The sequence below is a fragment of the Bos mutus genome, chromosome 21, assembly GCF_027580195.1.
Source record: "Bos mutus isolate GX-2022 chromosome 21, NWIPB_WYAK_1.1, whole genome shotgun sequence".
Lineage (NCBI taxonomy): Eukaryota > Metazoa > Chordata > Mammalia > Artiodactyla > Bovidae > Bos > Bos mutus.
In genome coordinates this window covers 24,032,587-24,054,112 of record NC_091637.1, presented here as the reverse complement: position 1 = coordinate 24,054,112, position 21,526 = coordinate 24,032,587, and the positions used below count along the sequence as shown (strand labels likewise).

The following is a 21,526-nucleotide window of genomic DNA, read 5'->3' as shown; positions in this document are numbered from 1 at the left end:
TGGTTGGGAAACTAGATCCTGCAGCCCGCAGCTAAGCATTTGTGTGTTCCAACTCAAAGAGTTTGCATGTAGGGACTTCCTTGGCAGTCCAGTGATTAGGACTCTGCCTTCCAGTGCAGGGGGTCAGGATTCGATCCCTAGTCAGGGAGCTGAGATTGGGAAGCTGAGATGACTTGGGGCCAAGAGCAAACAAACAAAAACCCACCAAAACATGAAAGAGAAGCAATATTGTAATGAATTCAATAAAGGCTTTGAAAATGGTCCACATCAAAAAAAAAAACAACTTAAAAAAAAGCTTGCATGCTGCAATGAAGATAGAAGATCCCAAGTCCTGCAACTAAAACCCAGCACAGTCAAATAAATAAAAAAATAAATAATATTACAAAAAGAATTCCCTCTGATGAGGGGCTTCCCTGGGTGGCTCAGCCGGTGAAGAATCCACCTGCAATGCAGAAGACCTGGGTTCGATCCCTGGGTCAGGAAGATCCCCTGGAGAAGGGAATGGCAACCCACTCCAGTATTCTTGCCTGGGAAATCCCATGAACAGAGGAGCCTAGCGGGCTACAGTCCATGGAGTTGCAAACAGTCAGACATGACTTAGTGACTAAATCACCACCAACATATAATGGAAAGGTAGAAAAAAGACGTGAAGAAGTTGAAAGATAATAAAAACTTCAAAAAACTGAATATTTAAGAAAGAGGCGGCTTAGCTCTAATTGCATTTCATTTTAAGCATTGGCCATAAGGCTTATCTTTGACAGCACAGTATTTTTTAAAATCCCAGTATTTTCCTTGATATTTGATAACCAAGCCCCTCCTCCCAGGGAAGTAACCACTTAATTTCTTTGGAACTCATGAACCGCTGCAGTTCCTGTGTGGATGTGGTGTGCATGTGCATGCTTAGTCACTTCAGTCACAGCAATTACTGATTCCTGTCCACTAGACCTCCCCTGAGTGGTGGGATCTGTCAGATGCACAGTGTGTGTGTATGATGACCACATGCACTCATATGATAGGCAGGATGTGTGACAAAACTGCTCTGACAAATGTTTGCCTTTTTAAACAAAAAGTGTGCCATATATTTTTATTAAATCATAGAAAACTCATTTGTATACAAATTTTTCCATTCTGGGGACACTGGAATATGAAACACCTGTGTAACAAAACATTTCAAAGATACATCTCACTTTAAGCAGAGACAAAGTTTAAGTTGTCACATTTATTTTTTTTTTTAAATGTTGAAATAATCATTAACACATTATTGGCTTTTTTTCACCTTTGGGCCAGAGGAATAGTATCTCTTGACTCCCCAATTCTCATTACTCAAACCAACCATGAGTTTAAAAAGTGATTAACTTGAAAGTTTAATACAAAATCAATTTCTTTTTTGCAACCATGGGCTTTTAGGGCAAATGCCGAATTTCAGGAGATGGTCTCCTTTCACAGGACCTGTTAAGCTTCTTTTCTACAACAGCAAACATGTATAATGGTACAGAATATATTTCAGAATAAGTTAAATATTAAGACATACAGTATGGCAATAATGTCCTACTTTTCTTTCTACCACGTAAATTTGAAAGTTCATCCTAATCTTACACATCTGTAAAAGGGTGAAGACTGAGGGATCCAGTGATACTGAAAATACACAACAACTGTCAGAACCACATTCTCTAAATGCTTTGGCTGATTATATACAAATGGTCCTGCCAGCATCATGCCTGCATTCGTTCCACGGGGGCTCTAAATGAAGATTCCGGAGTTCACCAAGCAAAAACAGGCAGTGATTTGAATTTTAGGCTGTCACTCTCTCTGCTTCGGAGCAGAGACTCAAAGGTCACACTGTGACATGTCTGCACTCATCCCAAATACTCATATAACATAAACACAAATTAAATACTATCAAACTTATTTTAAATTAAATTGAAGACCACTATTTTTAAGTGCATGAAGTACTCCCCGCTAGCTTCCTGAACGTGTGTTATGGAGCAAGAACTAATATCCCAGGGAACATCCATGTTCCTACATGTTAAGAGGCCAACCCTCTTTCTCTGAGAACTCCCTGGAGTAACACGTGAGACCTATAGGGGGAAGAAAGTAATTCTCCAATCTAAATGGAGGGAGTCTCAGTCATCTTCCCAAACTCCAGTTTGGATTTCAGACTCATTAAGGCAGGAACTCAAAAAATGTGATCTTTGGGACTGGCTCCTGGTGTCACCTGTGGTGACAGTCTGTGTCCTCAGGACACTTCATTGACCCTTAATACTACAACCTCCCTTCCAGCTCCCCTCCGGGTCCTGGGCCCCTGTGGTCAAGACACAGACCTGGCACTCTCCCAGGTGATGTGTAAACAAATCTGGGAAAACCGCATTTCTGCAAGTGTTTGCTGTCAGCGAAAAACTTCTTGGGCTGAGAAAGATAACAGGAAACACTGCCCCTATGACAGCTTCTCACAAGGCCTCTCTTCTGCTCATCCTGCTCTTGAAGACTATGAAGTCAACCCACACACTCTTTGCCTTGCTTGCCCCAAATGGTATTAAACAGAGTGAGAAACTTTCCTTTGGACTACCTTATTCCTGAATTCCGACCAGTGCTTATTCAAGCCAAGTGGTCTGCCGTCTTGTTACCGCAGGTGACTAGGAGAGGAGGTGAGGCTTCTGTGCAGGTTGGGGTTCTGGCTGTGTCTGTTCCTACTGCGGACAGATGAGAACATGGTGTTGCAGCCGGGGACCTTGCATTTGTGCAGCTGGCGGAGGTGCACGGTCTTGTAGTGGGCCCGGAAGGTCCCCTTATTGCTGTATGTCTTCTGACAGAGGTGACACGTCAGGGGCAGCCCGGAAGGTAAGCTGGCGAGGCTCTGGTCAGCCTTCCCCATCAGGACGCAGAGTGGGTAGTCCTCCCCAGGCACCAGGCCTGGCCCATCACAGGTCCCGTCGCAGTCCTCCGTGAGCACAGCGCCCTCCTCGCTGGCCCCGTCTGAGTCCCAGGAGGAGTGGCTGCTGCTCTCCGACTTCACGCTCGAGGTAGTGCTCAGATCCAAGACAGTGCCCTCGCTAGGCAGACCAGAGGCATAGCTCTGTAGGCTGGCACTGCGGACCTGGGCTAGTGGGTACACCAGACTGCCCATCCGGCTCATCCCCTTGAAGATGACAGACGTCTGGGAGGCTTGCGGTGTGAAGGCTGCCTCCTGGTACGCCTCCTGGGCTGTATCTTTCAGGAGGTAAGCTGCCCGGAAGGGGTCTTCACCGCTCTCCAGCGCTTCTTGGGGCAATACTTTCTGGTGGAGGTTTAGGTTTGAACTGTGTCTACAAGAGTGAAAAGGTGGTTAGCAATGGGTAGGGCTGTCATCTTTGTTGTTTTAAAGACAGTCTTCGTTCTGAGTAGAGACACTAGGCAGACACCGGGAAAACTTGTGGCGTGAGGGAAGTGATGCTAAGGGGCTCAGGATGCAGGGCCTGTGTGGTAGACACTGCCCGCTGCCATCCATCGCTTGTCCCAAGTCAGCATCTGACAAGGGGAGTTGACAGAATGGGTAGTTCTCTTCAGCTTGCACAGTTTGACTGACATGTAAGTTCCTGTACCTCATCTTTAGAGAATGGCTCGACTGCTTCAGTTAGGCCCATTCAACTGGTACACTGGAACCAGGAGATCCCAGAAGAAAACTGGTTACAAACAGTAAAGAACTAAGCAGAGGACTTTATTTCAATGAAACCAGGAGACACGCTCTTCTAGAGCTGTACTGTCCCAAATAACGGCTACTCATAAGCAGCTACTGAGCACCTGAAAGGTGGCTAATGTCATATATTGAAACGATAATATTTTGAATAGACTGAATGACAGGAAATACATTACTAAATTTACTTCTTTTCACTTTTTTAATGTGGCTATCATAAAATATAAGATTTCCTATGTGGCCTGCATTGTGGACTAGAGCATTTGAACGAAACATCACCACACGGACGTTCTACAGGTGAGAGGCTAGAAGTGGTATATATGTGTGTGAGTGTGCGTGTGTGTGAAATTTAGTTCATATTTGCAACATTTCACTATATACCAGACAGGAATTTTGCAAGTGCAGCACTGTGAGCACACTGCCAATCACCCACCCAATGGTTAGTCCTGAAGGGCAGATAATGAGTATCCATTATGACACATGCCTTTTACTCATAATATATCATTTGGATGTAACTTGTCAATCAATGCTGGCCTTGCTCAGAGATCCCCTAACTTCTGACGAGCAAAAATACCCCTTACTATAGGGCATAGTCTCAAAGGTGACTGAAGAATTATTCTGAGCAGGGAACATACCTCCCCCAGTACAGATCAGGATGCGTGCCAGGGTCAAACTGGGGAAAATATCCTCACCAAAATAACAAGAAATCAGATTTTCTCTTCTAAATCTCCAAAGATGTCTTCAGTGGGGGGCGGGGTGGGGGGATGTTACTCAAAGTGCAAGAAATTTGTTACTCAACTTCTTTTTAATCCTTGTACACTTTCTTTTGGGGACATAATCAGAATTATACTCCCAGATCACCCACTTTGCAAGCAGCTCTTCTCCACTGCAACTCTGCCCTGTGATTATGTCAGCGTCCTGGGTTGAAGGGGCAGGTATGTCTCGGCAAAAAACCAGACACTGGATTGACATATAGATTCCAGGATATACAAGTGGTCAAAAAAAGGTCAGACAAACACATTTACTGGAACCCCGTATAGATGTAACAGAGGGATGTAACAGAGGGATGTGATGTAACAGAGGGATGTGATGTAACAGAGGGAACCTCTGGGTCCTGTGCTCAACTCCTGAGGATTCTATGAACACCAAAAGCTAACATGTGGGCAGCACTCTCTCCTTCTTAACCATCCTGAGGGTTAGACGTACTTTCCAAGGTGCCATGTCCCCTAAGGCCAGTGACAACCACATCTGCAAAACCCTGGGACCATGTGCTGGGCTTTCTGCTTCCAGGACTTTGCTAACACTGTGCCTCCTGCCCAGGTCTGCATTTCTTCACTTCAACCTCAACCTCACACTCCAACTCTCCCCTCCCCTGCTCCTGACTATGTAGATTAGCTGATACCAGTGGGTTTCAAAGTGTGATCTGGGTACCCTGAGTGGTCCCTGAGATCTTTTCAGGATGTCCCTCAAGTCAGACTCGTCCCATAACAATACTAAGACATGATTTTCCCTTTCAGCCTCATTCTCTCACTGGCGTGCACGTGTGTGTGCTAAGTCACTTTAGTCAGGTCTGACTCTTTGCAACCCCATGGACTGTAGTCCACCAGGCTCCTCTGTCCATATGATTCTCCAGGCAAGAATACTGGAGTGGGCTGCTGTGCTGCTACTCCAGGGGATCTTTCCCACCCAGGGATCAAACCCCATGACTCTTAAGTCTCCTGCACCGGCGGGCGGGTTCTTTACCACTAGCGCCGCCTGGAGTGCTATTCCAGAGGCCACATGACATGTGATATTTCAACAGACTGAATGCAGAAGCTGACATGAGAATCCAGTCGTCTTCTACTAAAGATACTAGCAAAGTGTAAAACAAAGCCACTTCTCACTAAAGTTCTTGATCCGGAAAATGTAATTTTTCATAAAATTGTAATAAACTAATTTATTAAGTGATGTGATGTACATATTAATTTTTTTCAGTTTTAATTTCTAACACAGTAAATATTGATAGATATACACCCAAACAGACATAAGTTCTTGAGGTTTTAAGAATTCATAAAGGGGTTGTGACATGAAAACTTTTCCAAGTGGTTGGTTTAGATGTAATGCCACATAAAGATGGTTTCTAGGAAACCATCCCTAACTTCTCGAAGAATTTGGTGAGATGCCCTTCCAAGTGCCCATTACAGTCTGTATCCCCCCAGTTAAAGCAGCCACCACAGTCAATTGTAATCGCCCGTGTACTACTGCCTCCCCACTGGCCTTTGTGGGCAGGGACTGTGTCCAGAGCACCTAACACAGAAGGTGATTAAACACTTGTGGGCTAAGTACCCACAGTGCTGTGGCAGTCCCCTTGATGGGTCCTAGGAAGTGCTGTGGGCAGTAACCGTGGCTTGAAGACAGGAAGGCAGCTTCCCTCACAGCAACGCAATTCTCATCTCTGACTCAGAAAAATGGTGGTGGACCTGGGACTGCTAGCCAAGTCCTGTTCAAGATGGTATCGTTTTAATCACAGATCCCAGGGAAAACGCAGTGCCAGTTCTAGATTACTAGAATTAGTGGTTTACATTTAGCATGCGAGATGCTTTCCTGTGGTGTGGGGAGGAGGCTCGCATCTCAGATAGATCCAAAAACAGGAAAATATTAAATATGTGAAAAATAAATATGAATAGTATCTTAAATTCAATATGCCTTCTAACTTAGCAGGTGATGTGGGTCAGAACAGTATCATAAATAACAAGGATAATCTGACTGACAGGACTATCCCTTCTTTATAACAACAGCTTATTCGTGAACAAATTCTTCTCTCGGAGGCTGGAGGAGGAGGACCAGCTCACTAATTAGGTGTCCTGGAGGTTGGGTGCAACACCCAGCAACGGAAACAGGAATTTGAACAAATATCACTCCTGCCCTATCCTCTCTGCTCGAGACAATGAGTGTGTTCTTAGGAGCCCTGTCCAGGAATGTGTGTGGGAGTCTACACCTTTTCGCCCTGTTAATAAATTAGGGGCTACAATTTGGACTAAGGCAATGGGGGTGTTGAGCTGCTTGAAATAAAGCTTGTTTGGACAAATGTAACATTTTAATGTTCTGTGAACCATTTAGCATCTCTAATGCTGCAGCTGAGGGCTGGTTTCATCAGAGGGCTGGTTCTCTCCCTAAAACCTCCTGGTATCATCTTTCGGTAAGCATCTTCTTCCTTTTACAGGCTGGGGAGGTAGGCGACCTGAAGCATGTTTCTGTGACCCAAGTTCATCAAGAAAAACAAGACAGGAATGCCAGTGCTGTGTGACCACAGTGATGAGGGGTACTCTAACCCCTGGCAGTTGGCAAGCAGTCTGAATGAAAACCCAGCACCGACAGACCTCTCATCTTTCAACTGCATGTCACAGACATGGAAATAACCTGTTAATTGCCTTTACTCTTTGATAACTCAGTATTTCAGACATCTTCAATCAGGCAGTTATTATTCTTTTCAGATAGAGCAATTAAGTAGAAATCAGAGAAAATGCTTCATTCTGTGGACTTCAGTTTGAAATGAAAGTAAGACAAGTTTTGGGAAGCTACGATCCTAACGTGAAAAGCTCCCTGCTTCCCTTGCTCCTCTAATGCGTGACCTAGTTCATAGTTCCTGATATCCCAAATCACTGGGACCAGATGTGTTTCTGAATCCAGAATTCCTCAGGCTTTAGAAAGGCAGAGTGATGCATACACTGTGATATCACGGTAATGTCCCCATAAGAAATCCATTAACATTTCTGTACTGAATATATACAAAACCCCACACAAAGGGAGACTCTAAAAGATCAGATGGCCTCATGTAATTTCACGTCAGGTCTTGTGACTAAATGAGTTTAAACACTGAAGCCGAAAACACAGGGACCTGGATCTATAGGACACTCTTCCTCAGACCGTGGCCCCTGGAATAGCTCAGTGTCCCCTGGGAACTTAGCAATGCAAACCCTCACATCTGGTCCCAGACCTGCAGTGACGGAAAGAGTAGGAGTGGGGCTCCGAAGTCTGCTTTAATGACCCTCCCGGTGACTCAAGTGCACATTAAAGGTTAAGACCCACTGCCCTGGAAGCAAAGATCGCCAGCAGGCGTCTTACCTGTCCCTGCTCCTGCGGGACGGGAAGCTGGCCTTGCAGCCCTCCACTGTGCACGTGTGCATCTCCCGGGAGTGCATGTTCTTCTGATGCATCTTCACGCCGCAAGCGTTTTTAAAGGTCTTCTTGCAGATGTCACATTGGAAGCGATTCTCCTCCTTTGACCTCACTGATGCTGGCTGACCCAAGTGCTCCGGCTCTTTGGAATCTTCAAAACAAGGAAAAGCCATTCCTTGGGTGGACAAGGCACCAAAGAGCCCCCCGGCCAGCAGGTGCTGCTGCAGTTTGATATAGTCGGGAAAAGGCATGCAGGGCTCCACCCTGGTTGTGAGGTGAGGTTCACGGCCATCCTCCTCTGCGTCCCGTGGCACGGTGTTCAACACTGACTTCTGCCCAGTCTCCCTCTCTGAGTTGCGCATGGCCTGCTCAGGAGTCTGGCGGATGGCTCCACTGGACTCAACTCCTGGCCCGAGATAGCAGGGCCTCTCTTCCTCAAGGCGAGGCCTCTCGGAGCTTCCTGCTGGCGTGTGCAGCTCCTCTGGGGCTCCGTCTGACTGGGGGCTGCAGGTCTCCAGCTCGTCTTCGCTGACCACCTGCAGGGGCATGTCTTCATCAGAGCTCAGAGGCTGCCTCTTCTCATCTGCTGTCTCCATGGTCTCCTTCTCTATTTTGATGGGCATACTGGACTTGCGGGATTTCTTCTTGGGCATGGTATCAAACGGCATTTCGTTCGAAGCCAGCTGTTCCGGGATGGATGAGGACAGCAGAGGGAGGGAGGGCAGCATCCCAGGGGTGTTGGCCAGCTCGGCAGGAGTGGCTGGGCTGCGGTAGAAAGGCAGGACTGGCTGGACAGTCTTCAGGTTGGGGAAGAGCACCCCGTTGTGGCTGAGGCTCGGGAAGGTTGGCTGGCTCCGGGAGTCTTCCACTGCCCCAGCGTAGCCAGGGAGAGGCCGGCAGTCTGGAGGAGTCACCCCGAGGCCTGGGCGCTTGGCGCTCTCCGAGGCAGCCAGTGTCAGGCCGCTCCTCAGGTCTTTGTCCCTGTTGTTTCTGTTCATGGGCATGTGCAGCCGGGGGTTGGGGTTGGCGCTGTGGCGGTTGCGGCTCCTCAGGGAGCTGAACACCATGTTGCAGCCTTCGATGGTGCACTTGTGCTTGATCTTCAGATGGACGGCGTTGTAGTGGATCTTCAGCGTGCCCTTGTCGTAGAAGGTCTTCTCACATGCTGTACAGAACACCCGGCCCTTCTTTGCGCCCAGGCTGTTCCTCTCGGGCTTCACTTTGGCCTCTGGGGACAGCTGTGTCCTTTCGAGCTTCGTGACGATGCTGTATGAGCTGGAGTCGCTGAAGTGGGTACTGTCTTCCTTTTTGGTGACAGCATTGGGACAGTTGAGACACGGATCTTTTTCAACCTGAAATGGGGTAGAACTGGAAGTGAGGAAGCTGCTGTCAGGGAAGGCTCCATGGACTTCCTGTTTGGGGTCCTGGCTTTGGTCTTGACTCTGCTCCAGCACATAGGGGTCGGGCAGTGACCCTATTAGTGCTGGGGGCAAGGGGTTGAAGAACTGGAAAGGCAGCATGAAGGTCATGTTGTTTATGAGGTTCTCGAAGGGGTGCACGCTGCTGGGGTTTCCTTTGTCCACGGGAGTGGGGAGGCTGGCACTCTGATGGCTGCAGCTCTCGATGAAAGCCCTGATGTCAACGTTGGCCGTGGAAGGTGGGATGACAACAGACTGCTCTTCTTTCTCCTGAATTGCCATGAGCTCAACTATGGACTTGGTCTCTCCAAAACGAAGGAACTGCTGTAAGGTGGCCACCTCCTCCTCACTGGTCATGATGCTCCAGTGATCCAGCACTTTTCCCGATGCATCCTAAACCCAAACCAGAATTTAAAAGGACAGTTAATTTACTGTTCCTTACCCTTCCCAGGTGGCTCAGTAGCAAAGAATCTGCCTGCAATGCAGGAGACGTGGGTTTGATCCCTGGGTCAGGAAGATCCCCTGGCATAGGAAATGGCAATCTACTCCAGTATTCTTGCCTGGAAAATCCCATGGACAGAGGAGCCAGGTGGGCTACAGGCCATGGGGTTGCAAAACATTCAGGTATGACTGAGCGACTAAACAGGAACCACCACAACCTTTTTCTCTAAGAAAGGAGTCATGCCATGTGGTTAGGGCCTCCACTAGCATCATGGAATACTTTTGTATATATTAGAAAAAGACACCCCTGGGAGTGCTGGGCTTGATGAGTTCAGTCCTCACTCACCCCACTCTCCTAGGAAAGAAACTCTCTGTGGAAAAATAAACTGCACAAATGTGAGTGGTGGTCCAGAAAACAGAAATAAAATTATATCTCCCAAGCCTAAGGGAAGTTTGGTGATTATTTTCCAGCCTATTTCAAACCAATTGGTAGTCATGCATTAGGCATAATAATTTTCTCCCACTAAAATTAAAATATGTATCATTTGAACAACAGTAACTTCTTTATCTAAAGAGTATAGATGGGAAATCAGGCCTAGATATAGCTCAAGTATTTATTTGCTGCAGGTTGAATGATCTTTCCCAAACAACTAACATCAAAATACAAATGAACCTGTATTGATCTATTGCCTGTGTTCACAAAGCAGAGTGGTAATTACACTGGAGTGTTGGAGATTTTTCAAACTCTAGAAAGACCTAACTTTTCCCAAAACTACAATAAATATTTTATCACAGAACATGTATTTGATGGCCTACTGAGATTTTTCACAGTGCATGTAAGAGTTTTGAAGATGATGAGGAATGTAACATCATAAATTTTTCATGCGCTGGAGGTTCAAGGTAATTGATTCCATATTTTTAATCCTAACACTAGAAAGCAAGATTATTAGGATCATTAAATATTGATCTATGTCATAATGTAAGAGCATAATGCTGCTTTACATAAAAGGTGGTTTCTGGCCTGCTAGGGGTCCCGCACTCGAGGTGAGCCAACAGGGTTCCAGAGGAAGCCTGCAGGTGTTGTCAGAGTCAGAGAGAAGTGGGTTCACATTTCCAGTCTGCTGCATGCACACTGAGGGACTTCAGCAAGATCCAGAAGCATTCAGCCTCTCTTTTCCCACCTGGAAAATGGGGATAATCGACCTACCTTGTGAGATGACTGGAAGAGGGACTAAGTCAGTAAATGGTTGTTTTTTGTGCTTGTTTCAAGTTTATGGCCTAGCTGAGTTAGACTGAATGTATGTGAGTCTTGGAAATACATTCATCTGCCCATCTCATTGAAATTTTTACCAAAGTCAGCTGATATTTTCTAGCATAGTGAAAGGGAAGAAAATGCTGTAGCTGTTTCCTATGTCAGAGAAATCCAGGAAACATGTTCTTTGCCTGTGAAAACACCTCGACAGCCTCTCTGGATAGGAAGCATAAGGTCGACCCCTGGAACACAAAGAGAGGTGAAACCACTCTGCAAAGCAGAGAGATGAGAGAAGGGATGAAAGGCATAGGATGATGGAGTGATGCAGAGGAGAGGCAAGAAGGCTGGAAGAGAACTGGTAGGAGAGACAACGAGTGACAGTACGCCCACAGAACTATCACAAGTCATCGGGGACTGGGAAGGAAGATCAGCAACTGCGTGGATGGCAGAGGGCTTTAAAGGACAGGAAGGCATGGGATGAAATTGAAACTGTCTGCTATGCCTTTCTGCAACGTTAAGTTCCTCAACCCCACACCCTCAGTAAAACTGGAAACCAATGATGTTGTGTGTCAGTAAATGCTCTGAGGATGATAAAAGAAATGGAGGCAGTGCCAAGGATGGGGCCAACAGCTGACTGTTCGAGTGAGTATGCAATGTTGGCTGTGCAAGCTGGTGAGTGAAACCCAAATCAGAGAACATGCAATGGTCCAACTCCCTGAAGTCTAACAGATACCAGTGCCTGTGTGCTCAGTCATGTCTGACTCTTTGCAACACCATGGACTATAGCCCGCCAGGCTGCTCTGTCCATGAGATTTCCCAGAGAATACTGGAGTGGGTTGCCATGCCCTCCTCCAGGAGATCTTCCCAACCCAGGGATCGAACTCACATCTCCTGCACCGGCAGGCAGGTTCTTTACCACTGTGCCACAAGGAAAGCAATGGATTTCTCCCAGAATGTGAGATAGGGCTGAGGCCAAGATGAATGACGATGAAAGGGAGGGATGACTACTGGAGGCTGGAGCACTGATGGCACTGCGTTATACCTGTCCTGCTCTCGGGGAGTGGCGCCCACATCCCTGTACCTGTAGCACGTATCCTCGGATGTAATCCTGGAGGGTCCAGTCCAAGGCGTGCAGGATCTGGAGGACTTCGTCTTGCTTCAGCACACTGAAGAGCCGGTCCAGAAGGATCTTCAGGCGGACAGGGATGGCCTGGGTCCCATAGAGCATAAGGCTGCTGATGTCGAACACCACGTTGGACTGGACGATCTCCACCTGGCTTGTGGGGTACATGGCGGGGATCCTCAGCTTACTCAGAGCTGAAAAAGGAAATTGAAAAAATGTTGTTTTTCAAGATTCTACCTTTAAGAGAAAAACACCGCTTGGGAAGTGGGCTAAGGGCTAACTCTCAGTTATTTGTGCCAATGGAAAAGCCACAAATATGCAAACAATTAATAATCTTAATGGCTATTTGGCTCCACGTTATTCACAGGAACCTCTAAGATAAAATGGAGCGCCCTGAGAGGCCTCTTTTCCCCTTTTCCTGTGGCATGCCTAAGAAGTACAACAGCCACAGGTAAGGACCACACCTGGGAAACTGGTAAAAATGAAGGCGGCAAGTGTGTAATCAAGAGGATGGAAAACCAGGAAGCACAGGGCCTGGGGGAGAACCTGGACTTGGGTTCTCCCCCAACACCTCAGACTGGGGTGGAGCCCCAGTCTGCCACCCTCTTAGCTGTCAGGCTCGGCAATTGAGCCCATGCTGTCCAATGCAACAGTCATCAGTCAAACACAGGTGTTCAAATTTAGATTTACATTAATTAACATTAAATAAAACTAAAAATTCAGCTCGCCCGCTGTGCTAGTCACATTTCAAGGGCTCGTAGCCACATGTGGCTGGTGTAGTGCTGGGTTGTCAGGTTTAGCAAATAAAAACACAGGAAGTTCCTGTTAAACTTGAATATAGATTTCAGATAAACAACAAATAACTGGGATAGAATCTTAAACCAAAAATATTAATTGGGATATACTTAGGCTAAAAAAATTATAGTTTAACTGAAATTCAAATTCAACTGAGCATTCTGATTTTTCATCTAGCAACCCTGGGCTAGAGGCTACTTACTGTATATGCACAGAATATTTCTTTCATTCCAGAACAGCCCTGAAGCACCACTTTCTACATCTTCAGAAGGCAGTGGATAAACACTTTTCAGAGTTAATATCCAAAGAGATAACACATACAGCTCTTAGCCTGTTTCCTGGCACACAGCAGTAACTTCAGATGTTAGCTGTCATTCGTGGATATTAAACCTGTTCCTGAGTAACTGCGTTAGAGGAAACACTACAGGCCAAGGGGGGAAATGGTTACCGTGAGCCACCCATCCATGTCTGCACTGCTCACACTGACGGTGGTTGATCTTCCCTGGTTTGAAGCTTTGGCAGCTGCAGTTCAGAGTACAGCCGATAGCCTACAGGAGAGAACACGGCGACACCTGGCATGTTAGCGATGTGTGGAACACACACAGCATCTACAGAACAGAACGCGTTCCTCCACTGAGCAGCGTTGGCTAAATGACCTGTGCCCACTGCATGCCAGGCCCAGACATGCGTACTGTCCCCTGGAAAGAGGAGCAGCTTACCCTGGCCCTGGAGACAGCAACACACTACACAGATATTCCATATGCAAGGCTGGGTTACAACCCTAGAGCTCTTTATAAGAAAGGATTATAGGCAGGAAGGAGATATCCTGCTTATTATGGAAAGGGCATGGAGAGGGTGAAGAAGAGTCACATTCTCACTAAATCTGTAGGTTGACCAGAACAGCCACCCAGAAAGGGGATACTGGGGCTGCCTTGAAACAAGTAAATAGGAGAATGATCCGAACTGAGAGTAATGCACATGTGTACTTCGTTACTCCCTCCCCCAAACAGGGTAGATGCTGAATATCCAGACAGACCTGGGGACATGCAATGGCTGACCACACCAAGGATCATTCCCTGACTGGACTGTGTGACTGACAGCCAGACGCAGGCTGGACAAGCCCTGCATCAATGCCCAGGTGCAGGTTAAGGTGGTGGGTGTGGCTTGGGGGTGTGGAGTGTGCAAACATACGACTGAAATAGAAGATACAGATGTATGTGTCAACAGAGTTCTAGGATTAACGACAGAGGTTCACATATATTTTTAAGATGGATTTTTCAAAAGGGGATAAGAGGCCGGAGGAATGTAATCTATTATTAAAGAGAAAAAGCTCTCACTGGAGCTCTGTCAGTGAGATTTCTGGGAGGAGGCGCTGGGCGAAATCGTTATGATTCAAGAGAGCTTGGACAGCTGGGGAGTGTCCTGGTGTTTGCAGGCATGAGAAAGCCCTACGATTGGGGTTTAACCTCCATGTGACAATTAAGCGACTGTGTGGCCTTGTGTGTGGACAGGGAAGGAGAGAATCTGGCTGAGGACACATTAAGGAGCATATTAACTAGTCTTCACTTAAAAATCAGTTGTTGGTAGGAGTGTAAAATGGTGCAGCCACTTTGCAAAATAGTCTGACCGATTCTCACAAACAGTTACCTTACCACCAACTGATTCCACTCCTAGGTTGAAGCTGAAGAGAACTGAAAACCTATGTCCACACAAAACTTGTACCTGAACTTTAAAATCAGCATTATTTACTAGCCTCAAAGTGGAAACAACCCCCGTATATATTGACTGATGAACAGATATACAAAATGTGGTATGTCCATACAATGGATATCACTAGGCAATAGGAAGAATGAAGTACTGATACCTGCTAGAACATGTGTGAACTCTGAAACATTTATGATAATGAAAGAAACCAAGTACAAAAGGTCACAGGCTGAATGATTCCACTTATGTGAAACGTCAAGAACAGGCTAATCCATAGAGACCCGAAGCAGACTAGTGGTTACTGGGGTTGTGGGGAGCAGGTAGGATGAGGAGAGACTGCTAATGGGAAAGGGGGGTGTTTTTTTTGTTTTGTTTTCATTGTTTTTAAAGACAGCTTTAAGTTGAGACTATATTAATAGTTCACATATCATACAACACCCATTTAAAGTAAACAAATGATTTTTAGAATATTCAGAGTTGAACAACCATCATCACAATACAATTTTAGAACATTTCCATCATCCCCAAAAGAAACCCTGTGAACAAGTTTATGACAGACATATGCTTTCATGTCTTTGGGATATATTCTTAGGAGTGGAACTGAGGGATCATATAGTAACTCTATGTTTAACTTTCTGAGAAACCCCCAAACTGTTTTTAAAGGTTTATTTTCCCACCAAGGTATGAGGGTTCTGATTTCTCCACATCCTCGCCAACACTAGTTATGGTTTGTGTTTCTATTGTAGTTATCCTACTGGGAATGAGGTGGTATCTCATTGTGTTTTGATCTACATTTCTCTGATGGCTAATGGTGTTCAGCATCTTTTCAAGTGCTCAGTGGCCATCTGTGTGTCTATTCAGATCTTTTGCCCATTTTTAAATTGGGTTGTATTTTTAGTATTGAGTCATAAGAGTTTTTTATATATGCTAGGTACAAGTCCCTTACCAGATATATGAGTGGCAAATACTTTCTCCAATCCTTGGATTATCCTTTCACTTTCTGCATGATAGCCTTTGAAACACAGATGTTTTCAATTTTGACCAGTTTCTTTTTGAGGTAATGGAATGTTCTAAAGTTCTTAGATAGCAGTGATGTTGCACAACTCAATGAATACAGTGAAACCACTCAGTTGAATTTTATGGTATGTGAATTATATTTTGATAAAAATATAATTTTTAAAAATCAGCCCACTACAATATTAGAATGGTTGAAATCCAGAACACTGACAGTATCAAGTGATTGTGAGGATGTGGAACAACAGAAATCTCATTCATTTTGACAACAATGCAAAACATAAAGCAACTTTGAAACTCAGTTTGGTGGTTTCTTACAAAACTAAACACACTCTTACCACACAATTCAGTAAACTGTATTCCTTGGTATTTAAAAGGAGTTGAAAACTTATCACACAAAAACTGCACATGGATGTTTACAGCTGCTTTATTCATAATTTCTAAGATTTAGAAGCAACCAAGATGTCCTTTAGCAGGCAAATAGGTAAATAAACTGTGGTATGCCCAAACAACAGAATATTATTCAGCATTAAAAGACATGCACTATTAAGCCATGAAAAGACATGGATGAAAAGTAAATGTACATTACTAATTGAAAGAAGCCAATCTGAAAAGACTCCATGCTGCACGATTCCAACTATATAACATTCTGGAAAAGGCAGAACTATGGAGACAGAAAAAGTTGGATTAAAGCTCAGCATTCAGAAAACTAAGATCACGCATTCAGTCCCATCACTTATGGGAAATAGATGGGGAAACAGTGTCAGACTTTATTTTTTTTGGGCTTCAAAACCACTGCAGATGGTGACTATAGCCATGAAATTAAAAGACGCTTACTCCTTGGAAGGAAAGCTATGACCAACTTAGCATATTAAAAAGCAGAGATATTACTTTGCCAACAAAGGTCTGTCTAGTCAAGGCTATGGTTTTTCCAGTGGTCATGTATGGATGTGAGAGTTGGACTATAAAGAAAGCTGAGCACCAAAGAATTGATGCTTTTGAACTGTGGTATTGGAGAAGACTCTTGACAGTCCCTTGGACTGCAAGGAGATCCAACCAGTCCATCCTAAAGGAGTTCAGTCCTGGGTGTTCACTGGAAGGACTGATGTTAAAGCTGAGACTCCAATACTTTGGCCACCTGATGTGAAGAGCTGACTCATTGGAAAAGACCCTGATGCTGGGAAAGATTGAGGGCAGGAGGAGAAGGGGACGACAGAGGAGGAGATAGTTGGATGGCATCACCAACTCAATGGACATGAGTTTGGGTAAACTCCAGGAGTTGGTGATGGACAGGGAGGCCAGGTGTGCTGCGGTCCATGGGGTCACAAAGAGTTGGACACGACTCAGCGACTGAACTGAACTGATGGAGACAGAAAAAAGACCAGTCGTTGCCAGGGGCTTGACAGGGGTTGGGGAATGAATAGGTAAAACACAAAAGGGCATTGAAAATGCTTTGTACAATGATATAATGATAGATATACAATGTTGTACGTGTTTTTCAAACCCGCAGGATGTACAACAACAAGCGAGAACTCTGAGGTTAAACCATGGATTTTGGGTGATTATGATGTGTCAATGCTGGTTCATCAATTGTTATCAACCAATGAGGGATGCTGAAAATAGGGCAGGCTATGTTTATGTGGATGTAGGGGTTATATGGGAAATCTTTGTATTGCGTTGGCCAAAAAATTTGTTTCCATTTTTCGGTAAAAAGTTACCAAAAAACACAAAGTTTTTGGACAGTGCAACACTCTCATTTCAAATCTTCTGTGAATCTAAAAGTGTACTAAAAAAAAAAAGTCTTTTTTAAAAAAATCAGTGACCTTACTTAAATACAGGTTAAAATTGGCATGATTTGACTGTTATCTATAGTTTCTTTTGGATTACAATGGGCCTGAACAGAAGAACTAGACAGAGATTTTCAGGTGAAGGAATAAGGCTGCTGATAACTGAGGTGTGCAGCAGGGTAGCAACAGTGTTACCTAGTCCCTTCAAGAGGCTATGAAAAAACGGGAAATCTAGGGGAAAAGGGCTTCGCTCTGTACTAAGTCATAGACTGTAACACAAAGAACTCCAGATGATCAGAACAGCCTCTCACTCTAATCATGCATACATTCTCATCTGGGGTACACCATCCCCAAAAGGTGAGAACTGGTCTATTCTTTTTATGTATAAAGCACACATACACATACATAAACAGATATACAGTAGATGGTGTGACACTAAAATTTTGTTGGTGAGGCACAGTTAGGAAAAACATTTCCAAAGTCTCCTTAGACGTGTGTGGGGATGAATAATGAAAAAGATTGAGAAATATTGCTCTAATGAAAGACATTATATTACTTTTTCATTATAGAGTTTCTACTTGTATATATATATTGGAGAAGGAAATGGCACCCCACTCCAGTACTCTTGCCTGGAAAATCCCATAGACTGAGAAGCCTGGTAGGCTACCGTCCATGGGGTCGCAAAAGAGTCGGACACGACTGAGTGACTTCACTTCACTTGTATATATACATAGACAAATGTATTACATACATAAACACACACATCTAGACTCATATACACATAATTATATGGTTATCTTGGCTGGAAGTTAAAGGATAAAGATGAGTGATGGTTTAATTTCTATTACACACTGTCAAAATTTAGAAGAGCATCATTAGGTTAGTTTGCGGCATTCCTATGTCGTCCAGCTTCTAAACTTCTGCAACTCTCTGAACATCAGCTCACAGGTGAACCAATCATCTATATTCTTTTTTTTCACAGATCTCAATAGCTACCAGCACACTAAGCACTACACTTCTGAAATATTTCACCACCTACATTCTACAAATATGACTGTCTTCAAGGAAATTTTTAAAAGAAGAAAAGTTCTTATTTTGGATAATGTCCCTCAAGATGCATTCACTTTTTAAAAACAAGGTATTTGAACTATACAAAGTGAATTCACATTTCAAAAAACAGGACCTATCTGAATCAGAGAAAGATGTCCTTGAGCACACACCTCCTCTACTCACTAAAAAGTGCTTGAAAGGCTCACTACTTCGGACCCAGGACAGCAAAACTATAGAAGGAACAATTCCAAACCCATTTCATAGCCTAAGGTTGAAAGTAATTTTTTCTGCATCTCCTGACACCTAACTCTGTGATGCTGATTTCGCCAGCATCACAGACATTCTGAGCTGGGTAATTCTCTGTGATGGGGGCTGTCCTGTGCATTGTAGGATACAGAGAAGCACCCATGGTGTCTATCCACAGTAACACCTCCCCTCTTCCCCAGTTGTGAAAACCAAAAAGTCTCCAGACATTGCCAAATGCCCCCAGCTGAGACTCCGTGATCTAACCTGACTATTCAGATACAGAAGCTTCTAGTTTGGGGCCTGAATTTTAAGCAGCTTTATCTATAATTCCAGTGTATGAATGCTGCTTTATAAAAAAAAAATCATGTAGTTCTATATGAACTTATTTGAATAAGGCTTAATACAGCTCATTAAACATCTATGGAAATACATCTCAGAGGAATTATGAACTAAAAAAAGCTGATTACAGAGTCTAAGAAAACTTCCAATATTAAAGTCCTTGGGTTTTTCCACCCATCTCAGAATTCCACAATGTAGTAAAATTATAGCACCATTATCTAAAGACAAATTAAAACTCCTAGAGTGAAATCAAACCAAAAATTCTAATTACAGGACGAAAAGTACTCATGTAAATCAAAATGGAAAACTCTTTAAAACTTACATCCTTTCTTTTAGAATTCTGATACTCGTTCCATTCTTCAGAAACATAAAGCAGATGTTTACCACATTCTGAATTCATCAAGGCATGATTATGCTTTTTACGCACTCATTTTAATCAGACTATTTCTGAATTGTTATTAGTCACTTTGATGCTCTACAAATCAACATTCAGAATTCTGGCTTGCTTTTTTGTCACTGTCATTTGCTCATTCATCCACCCAGAAATTACTGACACACCTAGCAAGGGATGGATGCTTTAGTTATTTGCAGTCTTGGGCTGCAAAGTCTGGAAAGTTATGACCTAGATATTAGGTAGATTTGAGGGCCCTACTTCCTCTCCTGGATACCTGTCATCTACCTTGAGCATGGCTAGATGCTGCCATGGGCCTCCTGTCAGAAAGGCTGACTGCAGTTCCTAGCAGCAGCCGGAATGGGCACATGGTGGGGAGCATGCACAGACATCCACTGCTGGACAGTGTGGGCCTTTGATGGGATTTGAATTATTGAGCTTGAGAATAGAAACTACCCACTTCAAAGCTATTTTCATCTCTAGTACATGCAAACATTTTCATATCACTGAAGATAAATTCAGGGGGATACTCTTGGGGAACCAGATGGAATGCGGCAGGGGGAAAATCACAGGACTTTTGGGGTTTCCAGACTCATGATACTGACCATCTGAGGAGAGTCATTTGTAATCTGGCTCAGGAACAGAACTGAATTGCATACCAGCCAGACAGCTTTGTAGCATCAAGTTAATCTGCCTTAATAGTAGCCACTAGCCACATGTGGCTATTTAAAATTAATTAAAATAAAAATTCAGTTTTTTAGTCACTGTAGTCACATTTCAAGTGTTCAGGAGCCACAGGTGGCCAGTGGCTACTACACAGGACAGCAGAGACAAGAATATTTCCATCATCACACAAAATCCTACTGGACAGTTCTGAGTCCAATGGTGAGAAGAGCTACTCTTCCAGCATCTGTCTGTCCACACGGCGGCATTAGTATGGAATAGGTGATCTCATTCAGTCCACACTGCCTCACTGTGGGGCAGGAATTATTCTCAGGAAACTTAAATTTACAGAAGATCTGTAATTTTCACAAGGTCACATAGTTTGTGATGGTGATTATTTATCATGTGTGAGGGACTGCAGTAAGCAGTACCAATGAGCTATTTCATTTCTTACTACCATCCCATTTTATAGATGAGGAAACTGAAGAACTTATGGGCTACTTGAAAGTGGTCTCAAATTTGGATATTGAGGGCAGGTTATATCTTGGAATACCAATATTTGGTACTAACTGCATTTGTATTTATGGTTTCATTTAATCTCAATGGCAACTATAAGAACATTAAAGTTTCACATGGTAAAGAAACCCCATTCATTGAATAAATATTTATTGTTTATGAGCCAGGCTTTCTAAACTCTGGAGGCTAAAGTGTTGAATGAGAATGGTAAGTCCTTGCCCTTGAGGAGGAGGGAGACAGAATAAACAAGTAAACAGACAATACCTTTTCAGAATAAGGCAGGTGCTATTAAAGAAACATGCAGAAAACTTTGCTAGCAATTTTCCTGGGTGGCATGGGGAGGTGGGGTAGTGCCTTTCAAACAGGGTCATCATTAAAGGCTTTTGAAGAGAAGACACCTGAACTGAGTTCCAAGGGATGGCAAGGGGCCAGTGAAGAACTGGAGACCGAAGGCAGAGGGCAGAGCAAGTGCAAAGGCTCTGGGGCATGAAAAGAGGCTGGAGGTGTTCAGGGAACAAAAAGGGGCAAGGGCAGCTGGAGCGCAGTTATAAGTTCCATGGTAGAAAATGACGGTCAGAAAGGTGACAGAACCACTCTGCACAGGATCTCATGGGGAAGGCCAAGGAGTATGGATTTTGTCCTGAGTCTAACAGTGAGTCATTGAAAAAAGTATGAAACTATTAATAATATGATTTGCCTGCTAAAGTAACACCTCTGGATGCATAGCTGGGGAAACTGAACTCCTTCCTAAACTCCTTCTCATCATACTCAGCATCTTTCTCTGAGAGACACTGCAATTAATGAGGCACATTAATGAGGATATACAGATAGAGAGTGGAAAAGACCAAAGAGAACAGCAAAACTGCCGTTGCTACCAGGCCTATGACAGATCTTAGGTCCTCTGGGCTCTGGTGATCTGACTCTGCACAGACAGAGCTACCAAAAATACCTATGATAAA

General features: G+C 44.3%; 1 protein-coding gene across 1 annotated transcript in view; it reads right to left on the bottom strand.

Annotated features, from left to right (window-relative positions):
* Window positions 1-1,059: 1,059 nt before the first annotated feature.
* BNC1 (basonuclin zinc finger protein 1) overlaps window positions 1,060-21,526 on the bottom strand; it is a 28,672-nt gene continuing 8,205 nt past the window's right edge. Inside the window, exons 2-5 of the mRNA XM_070358134.1 lie at window positions 13,306-13,405; window positions 12,021-12,256; window positions 7,775-9,639; window positions 1,060-3,302 (exon numbers count right to left, since the gene is read on the bottom strand). Coding sequence (XP_070214235.1) covers window positions 2,621-3,302; window positions 7,775-9,639; window positions 12,021-12,256; window positions 13,306-13,405 — 2,883 coding nt within the window. The 3' untranslated portion in view covers window positions 1,060-2,620. The remainder of the gene's footprint in view (window positions 3,303-7,774; window positions 9,640-12,020; window positions 12,257-13,305; window positions 13,406-21,526) is intronic.